The sequence below is a fragment of the Rousettus aegyptiacus genome, unplaced genomic scaffold (genome assembly GCF_014176215.1).
Source record: "Rousettus aegyptiacus isolate mRouAeg1 unplaced genomic scaffold, mRouAeg1.p scaffold_m13_p_6, whole genome shotgun sequence".
Taxonomy (NCBI): domain Eukaryota; kingdom Metazoa; phylum Chordata; class Mammalia; order Chiroptera; family Pteropodidae; genus Rousettus; species Rousettus aegyptiacus.
Genome location: NW_023416309.1, coordinates 55965265 through 55981774, shown reverse-complemented (window position 1 = coordinate 55981774; position 16510 = coordinate 55965265). Strand labels below are relative to the sequence as shown.

The following is a 16510-nucleotide window of genomic DNA, read 5'->3' as shown; positions in this document are numbered from 1 at the left end:
ACGCCGGGCGGGCGCCAGACGCAGGAATCCTGTATTGGCCCAAGGCAGCCGGGCCCGCGAGGCGCGCGCGCGGCTGGGACCCGCGGTGCTACGCTGCGCCTGCGACGCGCGGCCGCGGGGCGGGCGGGGCGAAGGAGGCCGGCGGCGATTGGTGCCCGGCGCTCGCCGTCAGCCAATGGGCGGCGAGGGCGTGTCGGGGCGGGGCGGAAGCCGCATCTTAAGCTGTGTGACGCGTCGCGGTTGCCGCTCCCGCTTCGCCGGCGCAGCTTGTCCTTACCTGACCCCACAGTCGCAGCCAGGTATCCGCGCGGGCGTTGCAGCGGGGCGCGGGGGCGCGGGCGGGGGCCTGGGCGTCCCACACGGCGGCGGGCGAGACGGACGGGCGTGCGTGCGGCTCCGGCCTGGGGCTCCGCGGAGCGAGCCGGGGTCGCACTGGGCCTGGACCGCGGGGTAGGCTCCGCCTCCGCGGCGGGCATCACGGGGCCGGGGAGCCGGGCAGGGGTGCGGCGCATCCCCGGGACGAGAGAGGGAGAGGGAGCCGCGGCCGAGGCCGTGATGTGGCACCTTCGCCCTCCCGAGCGCACGCAGCCGGCGCGGGCCCGGCCTTCTGCCCCCCCGGGTCCGCGGGCCCCGAGCGCCCGAGGTCTCTGCACCTTGGCTCCGCGCCCCTCGTGCGTCCCTGCGTTTCCGGGAAGGCGGCTTGTGGGCTCCGCGCACCGAGGACACCCAGGGCTCCCGGGTGCCTGAGGCCAGGAGGGTGCATTCGGGACACAGCGGAGCAGCTCAGTAGCTTTGGTTGTAGGGCGGGGGACGAGCCCTCCCGGGCAGCTCCTGGGCCCTGTAGCCAACCTGCCCATCGCCCCCCTCCCACAACTTCTCTTTTTTTCTCCAGTCTCCGTCCTAATCAAATTACGGAAGTGCAGCCTTGTTTTCCTGTAACGCGCAGGTAGATTAGATGCTGTCGAGGGATCGGGGCCAACGGGCTTTGCAGTGTGCGAAGACTGCTTCCTTAGAGATCTTTTGACAGCATCACGCATTTGGGTTGAATTCTGTGCGAAACTTGTTCTTGGTGACCAACAATCTTGCCCTTTTGTCACTCTTAATCTCTTGCCTTCTTGGTGTTGTTTTATCTATTTGATAAGTGAAGGCAATAAACTGAGGGAAACGAAGAGTGACTTTGGAACGAAACATCTTTAAGAAATTATTAATCTCTAGTTTCTTTTTTGACGTATATTTTCTGTTGCGTTTTTGTTTTTTTTTCTTCCGATCTCCAGTTTCTCACTTCCAAAACTTTTCTTCCGGTTTGTAAGAGTAAGAATTTCTGTAGGAAAACTTGTTTTTTTCAGTTTGAACCTGGAACTATTTTTTTAGGTGTGTAATCAAAATTCCTCATCCATTTGAAATAAACATTTCAAAGAAATGAAAGAGTTCTTTCACTAGGATATTCTGGTTCCATCTTCAGAGAATCTAGTTTTTGACTATGATCTAAGTATGAGAGAATCTTGATTAAAGCAGGACTTAAAAAGTTTATTATTTTGGGTCTGTAATTTTTCACAGTGTTTAAGGTTAATTTTTCACTCCCTCCCCAAAACCCAGTAAACATTAGAAAAAATTCTTAAAAAGACTTTTTTTCCACAAAGAGGCTTTCTTATTTGTATTCCTTTCCCATACTCTGTCTTTATTACTGTTACTTGTGTGCATATTTTATGCCCTTGGCTGAGATTTTGAGGATGGGATAAAGCTCGTACATTTTAAAATAGTGATGAATGGACCACTATTTGGAGGTGTGTGGAAGGCGTGGTCTAGCTGAGCCAGTGTTTTTTTTTTTTTTTAAATAGTACTGCTTAAGGCATTTGCTAGTGACACACTTGAGTTGAATTTTGCTCAGATTATGTAAGAAAAACAAAACAAAATACTCTTGTTGGCAGGACTTTTACAAAGGACTATTTGTGAATGGTTACCTCAAGAAAAGTAAATATTTGACAGAGTAAAACCAAATTTATTCAAGTGGAGTATTTTAAGTGTCTCCTTGATGAATTTCACTGGGTTTTGAGTGATTTTAAAGAATATATTCATAGTATACAGTAAATTTCAAAATGCAGCCTTCTATGGAAATTCTATTTTAGGTATGTTATTATGGAAATAGAATGTATTACTTTTGTTAATAAGTGGATGGATTGCTGAAAACATTCGTTGTTGACATTCTTGCCGTCACTAGCAATTTGTTCTCTTCTCCAGGACCTGAGTGTGGGTCTTGGTTAAATGCATGACAATAGCCTGGAGCGGTCACACTGGTACACGTGATTTTGACCCTGGAAGGTCACAAAACCTAACGAAGTGAACTGTTGATAGATTGGTCACTTCTGGTGCCGCCTCAGAGAATGCTAGCGTCCTGGAGCTGGGCTCCGCTCCCGGAGGGCTGTGTCATTTGTCCGGCTCGAGGGCCTCCCTCACTTGCTCCTGCTGCTTCAGGAATTCCACGGCTAAGTGAGCTTAGAAATGACTTCGTTCATTGGACGGACAGGGAATGCCAACAGAATGCCCAAACTCGGGCCAGGTTCTGGGACTGCAAAGTGAATTTAAGACAGGGTTACTGTCCTTTAAGGGAGCCTAGTAGGATTCTAGTGGGGGGACACGCATGAAGACAAGTGTCCTGAACTGTTGGGACCTGTGACAAAAGGCTGCAAGGTTTTTGGATCTCTTCAGGAATGCCTTATGTGGTAAATTCTATGGAAGAGGGTGAAAGAAGCTAATGTGTATAGCGTTTATGCATAGAAATAAGTTATTTAACATCTCCAAAGTATGAATATTGGTAATTTTCTCATCATAATCAGTAGAAAAGATTTACTGTTTTTTTCTTAAAGAAAAAAACCTCCAGTTTGAAAAAGAAACCATGGCACTGTTGATTTTTATATTGCAGAAATAGGCTAATTTCCTTATGAATCTGAAGGAGGAAGGGAACTAATTCCGTGGCCAGTTTGTGCTAGGTTTGGCACTTTAACATTGTCTCATTTAATCCTGAGTAATGACCTTGAATGACTTCATCCTCATTTTGCAAATAGGGAAACCTAAGTTCAGAAAGATTAGCTAGAGCCCCAGCTTGAATTTACTTCCTGGTCTCCAGACTTTGGACTTTGCACTCTATTCTCCTAGTTTCTCAGACCTTTTTGGAAGAGAAAGCCATTGATGTTGGCTATTTTTAAGCCCATCTTATTCCTCTTCTAATGCTTCTTGTTTAGTGCCAAGCACAGTAACTTGAACAACACAGAAGGTTCTATAACAGAAATACGCTTACAGGATTCTGGGACATCATCTTGCATCTAACTGCAGGATTTTGCCCAGGTGCATGAAATACCCAGAGTTCATCATTAAAAATCTTAAGGATGAGTGTTAGCAATGTTTGAATGTCATCGTTTTGTCAGTAAGTTGTAGTTATTCTTTTAATAAAACTGCCTGAACTCTGCAGAAAAATGGATATTTTGTCCCGTTTCTGTAATTATTTTAAATGGCAGCATGTTATGTGATTATGTGGAAGCATTCTCATATTGAACATCTTTTATGCGTAAATATTCACATTCCTGAGTATATCTTTATGATAGAATCTTATGAGTGAAGTTAAGTATTTCTAAGGCTTTTACTATGACTACAGTTCTTTTCAGAAAGTGTTGTACCTAAGCACTGAGAGCAAAAATTAATGTGTTTAGTTTAGAGTTGGTCAAATACAGCGTTAATTCTTATCCAGCCCAAGAAATACAGTTAAAATCAATGTTTTAGCCTTAGCAATAGTATTTGGGGAATTTCTGTCTAGTACACCTAGATATTTTTGCATTTTTGTTAGCTTTGTCCAGTCTAGTATTTCTCATATAACTCTCGTTATTGATACATACCTGAGAGAAAATCTGATGCAAGCTAGGGCCCGTCTTACAAAATGCACATGCATACAATTCTGCATTTTATTTCAGGAGTTACTGGATCCTGAAGACCATCCCTGGGTTTCGGATTAAAAATCTGTTCCAATCTAAACCGTAGGAAGAAAGGATCCTTGGTGAGTCTTGGCAAACTGAGTGTTGGCTTGTTCAGTGCTTGCTAATTCCTGAGTGAGGTGGGTTTACTGGGTGTGCCAAGTTACAGGGGAGTGAGCCAAGCTCCAAGTGTTAAGTTTTGCTCATTGGCAGTTCACATTGAGTGCTGGGCAATGCTGCCCCTCGTAAGCACTTGCGATCCAGCCTTCCTTGACGCCCCCAGAGTGAGTTCCTTGTCCTTGGTGTCCTCGCAACACTGGTGATGTAAACAAACAAACAAACAAACAAACAAACACCCGTATACTTAGTATAAAACCTCTAGGTGGTACAGAAGGGCGTAAGTAAGAAGTAAAAGCCCCTGACCTCCTATCCATCTTTCTCATTTTTCTTCTGTGTTCTCTTGGACATCTAGCCTGTTGCACTATCGGGCCCATCTTACTTTAACACATGTCAGGTTTGACTGTAAATATTTATATGCTTTTTCCCTTTGTTCTCCTGGCTTCCCAAAGGTCTTAGTTCTCTCTCATTTTCTTGATCTTTTTGGAGGGGGGACTGTGGTAAATGCTCAACAATTTTAAATGAGTCGACATACATCAACTGTGGGAAGACTCTCAACGCCTCCCTTCCTGTGCCAGGTCGGCGGTATTCCTACCTGAAGGACATGATGTTTTCCAAACTAGCACGTTTCCAGACCGTTGCCGTGCTGCGTCGAGGAGTTCACTCTTCAGTGGCTTCTGCTACTTCCGTTGCGACCAAAAAAACAGTCCAAGGCCCTCTATCCTCTGATCACATTTTTGAAAGGGAATCGAAATATGGCGCACACAACTACCATCCCTTACCTGTGGCCCTGGAGAGAGGAAAAGGTACCTTTTGAATTAATCTATTTCCTTCCTTTTTTGCTTGAAACTTTTTATAAAAATTCCTTTTATATTTTCTCAGTATACATTTTTCCAGATGCATTTAACTTTTATACTGCAGATACGGTTAAGTCAGCATTTATTGTCTGACGTGCTCACTGTGCTGGGCGCTGTGGGGATACAAAGGTGAGCTCATTGCGTCTTTGTCCTGAGGGACCTCGCCAGGACGAGTGTAAAACGCTTAAGTAAAGTGCTATAATACTGCTAATTTTTTCCCTGTAACTTTTATTTTGGCATAATTTTAAAGAAAAGTTGCAATAATCGTACAAAGAATTTTCTCTTACCTGTCACCCAAATTTTGAGTGTTAACATTTTACTCTTGTTTTACTTTCTCTCTTCACACATGCTCGCATACTCACATGCTCACACCCATGCTCTCAGGCTCACACACTCATATGCTGCTACACAAAATACGTTTTTTCCTGAATCCTTTGAGAGGAAGTTGCAGACATGATGCCTCTGCCCCGAAATACTGAGCTTGTCTTTCCTGAAATAAAAGAACTTGCTCTTATGTAACAACGAATTTTCAAAATTAGGAAATTAACGCTGACTCAGCACCATGATCTGCTCTGCAGACCTCATCCAGATTTAATTTGTTGTCGGGTATAATAAAAGAAAAGCTCAGTTCATGGGTTACCTTCAGTTCTCAAATCTGTTTAGTTTTCTCTAAGTCAGAACAAATTCCTCATCTTTTGTCTTCTTGACTTTGATATATTTAAGAGTACGGGCCAATAATTTTGTAGAATGAACCTCAGTCTGGGGTCGGCTGGCAAGGTAGTGTCTACCAGGCTTCTCCCTGCAAAGTTACTATTCCCTTTTGACTGTCTTGACGGGGCTGGTTTCAGACTCTGTAGCTTTGTGGTACATTTTTAGCAGCCATTAATAATTCTTGCCTGAATAAATAATTACTGATAGTTACCAAATGGTGATTTAATCCACATTTAACAGCGTTACCCTAATAAAGCCAAAGTTTGTTACTTAACTTTGAACCAGAAGATGATGTATAAGAGTATTAAACATTTTTGTCATTTGCCTGTATTTTATTTGGGACCAGTACTATAATGCAGATGTATCTGCTTTCAAACACATGAGAAGTCTAGATGTATTGATTACACATTTGGAAGTAGTTTGGTTTGTAAAGATATTCTTCACTTAAGTAGCAGAGTGTGGACTCTGGAATCTTGACTGTCTGGGTTCAAGTCCAGGTTTGTGCAGACCAGCTCGGGCTAGTTACTAGTCAGGCGTCTATAGTCACACCCCCACAGCGATGTTTTGGGTGTTTCTGTCAACCTGGTCCCAGTGAGATTGTAATGGAGCTGAAAAATTCCTGTCACCTGCCGGTAGTGGTCATGGCACAATGCATTACACAGATCCTCGCCATCGTGTTACAGTTGCCTACAGCGTGAAGTACAGCAACGTGCCACACAGGTTTGTAGCTAGTTGCCGAATGGGAACAGAACTTGTCACCTCAAAATATATCTCTTTGGCATAAGGATTATTTAAGACTGGTTAATTTTGAGAAGCAGCAGACATGCGAGGAGCTCTGAAAACCAGAGAGAAGTCACCTTTTGTAAAAAAACGTGTACATTCATAAGGGAAACCTCCAGTCGTTGGGGAGTCTCCCTCACAGTACCAGGAAGAGGTGGCAGCTTTACCTCCAGAAACTTATCAAAGCAGCAACCTAGCCCTTGTTGACTGCTTTTCCTGGTCACACTCTGTCATGCCTGCCCCCAACCCTAACATCTTCTGTCTTCAGATGGTACTTAAACTGGTGGCTTCAGCCATTTTGGTGACCTACTTGGTTTTCCTGGGTCTCTCGTGTAGACGGAAGGTATACATGTTATTAAACTTTCATTTGTTTCTTTCCTGCTAATCTGTCATTTATTACAGCGATATCTCAGCCAGGAACCCGGAAGGGTAGAGGTAAAATTAGTTTCGCTTCCCTACAGAGCAGCATGCTGTACCACGGAGCCTGGTGTGTGGCAGGATACATACCATCTAGGTCTGTGTAAGTGCTGTCTGCTGCTCACACGATGACGAGGTCACCTAAAGACACGTTTCTCAGACTGTATTCCTGTCTACACAGGGGCGTCACTTTATTTCTTCACCTCTGCCATTGGGGATTCTGATGAGATGAGGTACAGAAGCACCTAATCTAGTGTGTTAAGTACATGGCAAAAGTGAGGTGTTAGGCCCCTCAGTACATTTTAATATATATAGTCAACTTAAAAAAATCATTGTAAAAGGTACAGAACTTAAAATTTTACTGTTTTAACCATTTGGTTTGGTGGCATTAAGTAGATGTGTACAGTGTTGCACAACTGTCACCTCTAGCTAGTTCTGGAACTTTATTACCACTGAGAGGACACCCCGTACGCATGAAACAGTCACCCCCCCCCCCCAGGCCCCCCACCCTAGAACCTGGCAGCCACTTCTCTGCTTTCCGCCTCTGCATTTGCCCCTTCTGGATATTTCAGATAAGCGGAGTTAGACAGTAGTGGCTTCGTGCCTGGCTTCTTCCACTTAGCATTGTTCCCAAGGTTCATCTGTGTTAGCTGTAGCATGTGTTAGCACTTTATTGCTTTTTCTTGCTGAATAATATTTCATCGCGTGGATAGACCACGTTTTGTTTATTCATTCATCAGCTGATGGATATTTGGGTTGTGTCCTTTAGGCTATTGTGAATCGTGCCACTATGAGTGTTTGTGTGTAGATTTTTCTTTGAGCACCTGCCTCAGTTTCAGGGCGTGTATACTGAGGAGTGGGGGTGCTGGATCATACGGTGATTTTATGTTTAACCTGTTGAGGAACCGCCAAACTGTTTTCCACAGCGGCTGCACGATTTTACATTCCCGCCAGCAGCCCATGAGAGTTTCAAATTCTCCACACCCTTGCCAACACTTGTTTTGAGAGGGAGTGGACATGTTTAAAATTTAAATTATAAAAATTTTTAAAACTTTTAAAAATTTAAATTGTAACCATCTTGTGAAATGCTATTATTATAGTTTTGGTTTGCATTTCTCTAACGATTTGAGCTACTGAGCATCCTTTCATGTGCGTGTTGGTCATTTGTATGTCTTTGTAATCATTCATTCTTTGGGGAAATGTCCATTCAGGTTCTTTGCCCATTTTTGAATTGGGTCGTATGTTTTCCTGTTGAGTTCTAAGAGTTCTGGATACTGGATTTTTATAAGATAGCTATATGATTTAGAAATGTGTACGTTTGTTATTCTTGTTGGTTGTTACAGTAAACTCACCAACCATGACTTTTATGTTAAATTCTAACTTTAAATTCCAAACTCTAGTTTTCAGGGAGTAGAGGTTTTACTTATAGAGTTTATAAATCTTTTTATGTTATGCTCTTCTCGTTAAATGTATACTTTGAAGCTGGACAGATAGAATGTAATCCCTTCTAAACTAGAGTTTATTATGCTTGAACTAAAACATGCCTTAACCACAATTCCGTTTTAAATAGAGGTTCATATGTAGGTATCCAGCGGGCTTGCTAGCAGTCTTAATCTTTGAACTTTAAGTAATTTCATGATTTTCTAAAATTATTTTTCTTACATATTTTAGGTATTTACCTGTGGGATGTAGAAGGCAGAAAATATTTTGACTTCCTGAGTGCTTACAGTGCTGTCAACCAAGGGCATTGTCACCCAAAGATTGTGAATGCTCTGAAAAGCCAGGCAGACAAACTGACCTTGACATCTAGGGCGTTCTATAATGATGTACTTGGTGAATATGAAGAGTATGTTACTAAACTTTTCAACTACCACAAAGTTCTTCCTATGAATACAGGTAAAATAGTTCCTTTTTTTTTAAGTAGCCAAGAAAATAGTTTTATTACTTTCTGATAATTTAAAACATTTTTTTAAACTGAGAAATTTTCTCTCTTGATAGGAGTGGAGGCTGGAGAGACTGCTTGCAAGCTTGCTCGCAGATGGGGATATACCGTTAAGGGTATTCCGAAATACAAAGCAAAGATCGTTTTTGCAGGTATGTGAAATTCAACAGTAACCTGTGATTTAAACATACATATCACTTACAGTTTTAATTTACTGATGAAATATTTATAATGTCTTTGCTTCATATGTGATATATTATTTGCTGAATGTTTCATAAAAATTGAGCAATTTCCTTTTCTTGGTTTATTTCCAAATCTTTGCATATAAAGGATTTTTCTCTCCTAAATAACTCCCTGCTCCCCTCTCCTTAAAATGAGCGACTGTATGATTTATTTCTCATCTGCTTATCTGAATTTTTTCCATATAATTTTTTTTGTTCAGTTAGACGGTCTCAGTGGTAGAAGCTTTTTGTTAGGTTGTCGATGTTGGGTTATGTTACAGTGGGGCCCTGTCCTAGGTGTGACGAGCAGTTGACTTTTAACATTGGATGTGTCGCGAGGATCTTAGGAGTTGTTGGGAGGGGAGGGCTGGAGTCGCCCGGGTGTATTTCTGGGAACGGTTGAGAGTGACCTGAATACTGACCGCGGACACCAACAGTTATTTCAGGTGATGTATTATGACTGTTGGAATCTTTATAATGATGTTCAGCTGATAAATTCTGACTTTCTTTTGAGCTTTGATTTTTATTTTTCAAAGTAAAGTGTGGATAAACATGTCATCGCACATGGTGAAAATTCGCTCTGATGATTCAAATCATGAACTATTCTGCCTTGTGCACAAATGCAGCTAAGTTACACGCCCCATAACAATAGAATTCAGAGTTGAACTTTAACTGCTGGCCAGCCATACTTGGTATTTGGGGTTGACAGATTACTATTCCCAAAGAAGAAGAAATCTTTGCACAGCTCTGTGACCTGCCATTTTGGAATCTTGTGCCTTAGTTGTATGGTAACATATAACTGTCTCTTCTAATCAAAAATGGCATTTTTGGTGATTTCCATTCTTACAGACTGTTTTCGGCCTCTTTCACGTTAGCAAAGGGTGCAGAGGTGTTTTCACTCGAGTATTGAAAGGAGCTGGTAAGTCTGGGGTATAGAGACAGGGAAGGCTGTCCCCAGCCCTGAGTCCTTTACGCTGCAGACTGGCTGACAGGGATGAGACTCCTGGCGGGGAGCCAGTAGACACGTGGTGGAATCGGTGCCCTTTCTCTTAAACGAGTGTAGTCACAGTCAGTATGCTGCTGCTTTTAGACAGGTGAAGTGGGCTTACCCACAGGTGAGAGGGCTTTGCAGGACTAGCGTGTAGAGGCGCTGTGAAGCCAAAATACAGTAATTCCGTGCTGGGTTCATTCAGTCCGTGCTGGGGAAGATAATATTTTTTTAAAAAAAGCAGAAGAAACCCCCAAGTCTCTATTATTCTACATTGTGATTTTCCTTCCTTGAATTTAGTCCAGTTGAAATGATCTCATGCGTCTGCTTTACATTCCGGGCTTTCTCCTCTTAAAGTAGAAGCTCCCTGAAGGCGAGGAGCTGGCCAGTCGCGATCACCATTCTGTGCCCAGCACCTAGGACAGTGCCTGCCATACAGTAGGTCCTCACTCAGACTTACGAATGAAATAAATTTATGAGTGAAAAATGTTCCTGTGAAAAGGCAGATGTCTGTCGTTGAGGATAAAAGATTATAATAGCAAGGAAGGTAAAACTGAAAATGTTTGGCTTGCCTGAGGATATTTTCTCCAAGTAAAATTAAAAATTCATTCTGTAGAACAGTTAGCCTGGAGTACTGGATTTTTAAAAAAAGAAAACCGCTCGTTTTCTGTGAGGGATAGTCGCTTTCTCATATCACTTACATAGATGCACTAGAAAAACCTGTGCTGGACGCCTCCGTGTCCAGGATTATTGAGAGGAAGGACAAGTATGTGTCCTCAGACTGTGTGTCCCAGGCAGGAGCTCGGGAGAGGAGTATCTGAAATCGTGACCGCAAGGCCAGACCTTGGGGGTCATGAGCCCTGGCATTTGATATCAGATTTTGTTTTAATGAATAGATGCTCACTGGAGTCCTTCTAAAGCAAATTCTTAGTTTTTCAAAAGTCCAACTCTTTTTGGTATGGGGACTGTGCTTATTAAATTTGGGGCTTGTTTGGAATAATCACTATGTATTTTATTTTTCTGTTCTAGCTGGAAACTTTTGGGGTAGAACTCTGTCTGCTATCTCCAGTTCCACAGACCCAAACAGTTACCAAGGTTTCGGACCATTTATGCCAGGTTTTGAAATCATTCCATATAATGACCTGCCCGCTCTTGAGGTACCTAACTTAACATCACGTGCTCTAGCTCATAGTAAATAGGAATTAAATGCGTTGAATATATGAATTAAAAATAGGTGTATGACTGTAATGAAAATCTAATCTAAGTTAGGCTGAGATTTCAGACTGGTCTTAGTCAATTAGTTTCCAACATGGGCAGACTGGCGTCCCGGGTCTAATCCTCATAACCAGCTGACTGTTTTAGATTTGTGTCCTGTATAAGTATTAACTTGGTTAGTGCCTGTTTAATTACTTTACTAGATAAAATTACTCAGTTTTCAGATACCTTTTAAAATAGCTTGCAAAATAGAAAGATTCACTTAATATGGCTTTTTAAAATGTCATTTTCTTTAACTTTTAGTTACAGTACTTTTGGTTATAAGAAAATGTAGGATAGAGTAGCTTAAAGCTGAAGTATGCAGAGCTTTTGGTAAATTGACTGACAGTCAGAAATGTTATACTTTGAAGTCAGAATATAATTAGTGCGAAACTTAATTTATGTACTTTATATTAATAGGAAAATTATGTGGTTTCAGATGTCCAAATAGGTTGTAAGAAGGTTACTAACACGCTTTCACACTTTTCTGTAGCGTGTTCTCCAGGACCCAAACATCGCCGCATTCATGGTAGAGCCTGTTCAGGGCGAAGCGGGCGTCATCGTGCCGGACCAGGGCTACCTGACAGGCGTGCGCGAGCTCTGCACCCAGCACCAGGTGGCCCCTGTTCTCTCTCACCTGCCGGTGCCTTGGTCCTGTGCGTGGGATAAATGCAAACACTCTCTAACCTTTCCACAGGGGGAGACATCATTCTTAGAGCTTCGGAACTTTCTGGTGCTCTCAGCAGCCTGCACAGAAGCCGACTGTCTTGTCTGTCTATCAATCATCTATCTATATCTATCTAATCTAATCATTTCCCCCACCCATCCACCCACCCATCCATCCATCCATCCATCTATATATCTAAATTAGTTTCAAGTAAGAAGCCGACTTTTATTGGCGCTGGAAACTGGCCAGACCCTGGGCCCTGGGAGAGCTTGCAGACCCCAATAAGTAAATGTCTAATAGACGTTTGTGGAATAAACAAGTGAAGTAACTTGTTTCCAGAGAGTAGTTACATCTAGAAAAACCCCACAGACCCTCACTTTGCATACGCACCTGTCCACTATGCAGGACAGCGCAGAGTGGGCCTCTGGGGGGCAGCGGCCTGATGCAGGACATAATTGGCGTGACAGGGTTTTCACAGAACAGTATTGAAACCGCTGGGTGATTAGAACATTGTCACCAATCTGAGGGAATGCCAGATGACACTGCTGTGAGGGAAAAGTAAAGTAAAGATCACTGTTTTCCCTATGGAAACTAAGTTGCTAATTAATGCTTTTACATCGTGTTCCAACAGGTTCTGTTTATTGCTGACGAAATACAGACAGGATTGGCCAGGACTGGTAGATGGCTGGCCAGCGATCATGAAAATGTCAGACCCGATATAGTCCTTCTTGGAAAGGCGCTTTCTGGTGGCTTATACCCTGTAAGTGGAACGTTAGCCTCCCTTTCTATTCCCGGCTCTTCTAAAATACATCCTTAAGATGTTTTTACATCAGCTGGTGTGAAAACAGTGTCTTACTTGTGGTTTGGTTTTACGTAGTGTGCTGTAGGTCATGTGGAATGTATATGACAACATCAGTCCTGTGGGGTGACCCATCCAGTTAATTTTAACTGAAGAACTGAGTGTCCCTTAGAATTTGCCACAGCAGTTTTTAAAAATTTAATTTATTGTAGCATTCGTTTTGGATGGAAGTATTTTACCCCAGAAGTATTCCTGTAAACCCTGAGCTTCTCTCCATTGTTCAGAAACATAGTATTACTAAGTATTTGAAACCATGACTGATTCATGTAGAGATTAGGAAACATTAGTGTTTCCTGGTAGTTCTGTTCTTGGGTTTGCTCCTCAGAGCCAACCTGCGTGCTAGGTCAAGGGCTCTGGGGTTTAGTGTGGAATGTCGCTTCCTCTTTAGTTAAAAAAGGCATTTCACCTTGAATATGGAAAGAGTTCTAAATCATATCGTAGAAGCAGCTTGAGTCTTAATGCCAAAATCCTTTTGCTCTGTGCCATTGAAGCGTGCCCGATATGCTTAGGGTAACGTGTTAGGGTATTAACTTAGTTTGGCACGGGTAGTCAGTGTGGCAGATGTGGCTCATGTTTGTCGAAGCCTCATGTCAAGTTTAATATCACTTCATAAATGTTTGTGTTCCTGCTAAGAATCAGAAGTTAGTCTGAGGATGATTTGGTTAGCCCTTAATTCTCCGTCTTTCAGGTGTCCGCAGTATTGTGTGATGATGAAATAATGCTGACCATCAAACCAGGGGAGCATGGGTCAACGTTTGGTGGCAACCCGCTGGGCTGCCGAGTGGCCATGGCAGCCCTCGAGGTAAAAACTGTCACCGCTGTACAGTATCTGTTCCTTTAAGTAGCTGATGTGACTTTTAAATTTGAGCCCACTGGTGTAATGAGAAATGTAAGAAGATTGCCAAGTTTTATAGAATATGAATTACAGAGGAAAGGTTTTAGGGGAAGGGCATTCTTAAAAAGTAATTTAACCTTGGCCTAATAGACAGGGACCCTCTGTGGACTTCCTGAGTTTTGGCCTGTGGGCACAGGATGGCCCTCCTATGGCTCACTCTGTGACCAGGACTGGCCTGTCATGCCTCTGGCTTAGCACACACTGGTGTTTTGTATTTTATTTTATTTTATTTTATTTTACTTTACTTTACTTTACTTTACTTTATTATTTTATTTTATTATTTTATTTTATTTTATTTTATTTTATTAAGTGTGTATCTGAACACTTTTAGACTTATTCCTTAAGTGCCTACCAAAGGCATAAAATTATATAATCTCTAAGGATGAGCTATGTAGGGGGAAAAAAATAAAGGGACCTCTATTGCAATTAAAAAAATTAAACTATATTTAGTCCATTGATTTATTCAACTAATAAGAAACTATATCAGTGGCATTTAACGCATTTTAATCCTTATTTTGCCATAAATTCAAATTGATAATGGATTTGTGACTAAAGCGAAGTTCTCTCTGAGCTAGTGTATGTTTAATTAGAGATTCAAGTTACTTTGGTCTTAATCTAATCGTGTTCTTCCTATGTGTATTCTCCACATTCCCCTCCAAAGAACAATATGAAAAAAGGCAATCTTAAACATTTATGTAATTTCTTCTTAAACATAGGTTTTGGAAGAAGAAAAACTTGCTGAAAATGCAGATAAAATGGGTACCGTCTTGAGAAACGAACTCATGAAGCTGCCGTCTGATATCGTAACCGCTGTTAGAGGGAAAGGACTATTAAATGCCATCGTTATCAGACAAACCAAAGGTGTGGAGATAAAATAGTTTTCTCAAGATATTGTTTTGATAGGACGAGCTAAAAGCCATTTGGTATTTTATCTGGTTGTTGGGTTCCTCTGAAACTGTCGACTGACTTGTTGACCTAGTCTTTTAGGCTGAGTAACATCTGATTTATTTAATAGTTTTGAAAATACAGCTCTTTCCTACGTGAAGGGACATTTAATTTGACCGATTTTTGTTCCTTTAGGTTGTTATTTTTCCTAGGTTAGTTATGCAGAGCTTGGAGGTTTAAAGTTATTTTCTGTTATAAGCCTTTAGAGCGCTTTCTGTAAAGGTTTCCTCTTGGCTCTCCCTTCCTCCCTCACTTTACTCTTTTGCTTATCAGCTGAGATCATAGGAGCAATAGTAATAACATTATGAATAGTGACGATGACGATAGCATAACCCAAGTCGCCACTTGATTGGGTGTTGGCGTTTCAGTACATTGTTTGTAACCCTTAAGCGTCCCTTGCTGGATTTTCTTGTGATCACCCTTTCTTTTGAAGCAGTGATTCTAGCCTTGGTTGCATTTTAAAGTCACCTGGGGAGCTTTTTGAGAAGTCAATCCAAGCCTAGCCTCAGTCCAGAGGTTCCGATTTGGTGGACCTGGGGTGGACCCAGGCATTGAGTGGCTCCAGCGTGCAGTCAGGGTTGAGAGCCATGCTCTCAGAGGGAGAGAGTCTGGTCCCACAAGCTAAGGAAGCAGATCCGTTTTAGGAGCATGTAGTATTCACTGGGTTTTGAGCATTGCTTGTTCTGTGCCAGTTAATTATCTGTATCCTACCCAGATTCTTTTTGCATTGGTTCCTGATGTAGCTAATACAGCAGCCTTAGCACATAATTTTTTTGCTTTTTCGTTTATGAAAAACTGACAAAAACTGTATGTCCATCACACCATTCAAACCTGGTTATGCACTTGCCGACAAGGAATTTCCTTTTTAAGACTAGAATAAAGCAAGCTCACAACTCCAAGCTGTCTTTCTTGAGTGGGTTGTGGGAATTTTATTTGCCAGGCCACAACTGGCCAGGCATTCTGCAGGGGATGTTTAAACGTTTATCTTTGATCAGCATACATGTTTGACCATTTTTTTTTTTTTTTTTTTAGATTGTGACGCTTGGAAGGTGTGTCTGCGACTTCGAGATAATGGACTTCTGGCCAAGCCAACCCACGGCGACATCATCAGATTTGCACCTCCGCTCGTGATCAAGGAAGACGAGGTTCGGGAGTCCGTGGAGATCATTAACAAGACCATCTTGTCTTTCTGAGGGTTGTGACTGTTTTCGGCAGTGGCTGTGAGTCAGCTGGAGACAGGCAGGCAGTTCCTTGAAGTCCTATAAAAATCTTCTGCATTTCTGCGTGTGATGCAGGCACATTCCACTCCCTGTGTCTTCAAGGACTCTTTTTTAATATACATATTTTTCAGTTCATACATAATAGAGTGACATTTATAATCGTGCAGTATGCTATTTAACAGAACTGTAAGAGAATGTAATGACAACTATATTCGCTTGTTTTTATGTACTTGTGTACTTTCTGAAGTGAAATGCATCTAGGGAGCCTTATAATCAAGCCCTGTATAACTTATATATGTTTTTATAATTTCTGGTGTAAATGTTTTATATTTGAAAAAGTTATATGGGGTTTTACATAGAAGACTTCTTTATCCTTATAAAGCTGAATTATAAACATTGAAGTTTAAGAAGGTTAAGCTTATATAGAATACGAGATTTAAATAAACTTCATATTTGCCAGCATCAGGATATAGTCCATGAGTGTCATTATTTTGAATTGATAAATATTTAACATTCCCAAATTATGTTTTAAGTGCTGATATAACTTATAAGATATATTTTCAGTTCTTTAAAAATTTAAAATAAAGCTTATATCAAAAATGTCTGTTTTGCTGGAATTTCCGGTCAAGATGGCGGAGTAGATAAACACTGTGCTCACTTCCTCATGACCACATC

At 41.8% G+C, this 16510-nt stretch overlaps 1 protein-coding gene across 1 annotated transcript; it reads left to right on the top strand.

Annotated features, from left to right (window-relative positions):
- The first annotated feature begins 201 nt into the window (after positions 1 to 201).
- On the top strand, positions 202 to 16303 carry OAT (ornithine aminotransferase). Its single transcript, XM_016125997.2, has 11 exons — positions 202 to 299; positions 3963 to 4045; positions 4658 to 4885; positions 8516 to 8740; positions 8843 to 8938; positions 11025 to 11152; positions 11743 to 11865; positions 12548 to 12676; positions 13464 to 13577; positions 14387 to 14531; positions 15648 to 16303. The coding sequence occupies exons 3-11, from the start codon at positions 4684 to 4686 to the stop codon at positions 15806 to 15808; spliced, it is 1323 nt and encodes a 440-aa protein (XP_015981483.2). The 5' UTR covers positions 202 to 299; positions 3963 to 4045; positions 4658 to 4683; the 3' UTR covers positions 15809 to 16303.
- The last annotated feature ends 207 nt before the right edge of the window (positions 16304 to 16510 follow it).

Bases quoted from the DNA above. Each gene is read 5' to 3' on its own strand.
- OAT (XM_016125997.2), top strand. From the start codon at position 4,684: ATGATGTTTTCCAAACTAGCACGTTTCCAGACCGTTGCCGTGCTGCGT. The intron at 8,741-8,842 runs GTAAAATAGTTC...CTCTCTTGATAG, and splicing joins AGTTCTTCCTATGAATACAG to GAGTGGAGGCTGGAGAGACT. The intron at 14,532-15,647 runs GTGTGGAGATAA...TTTTTTTTTTAG, and splicing joins CGTTATCAGACAAACCAAAG to ATTGTGACGCTTGGAAGGTG.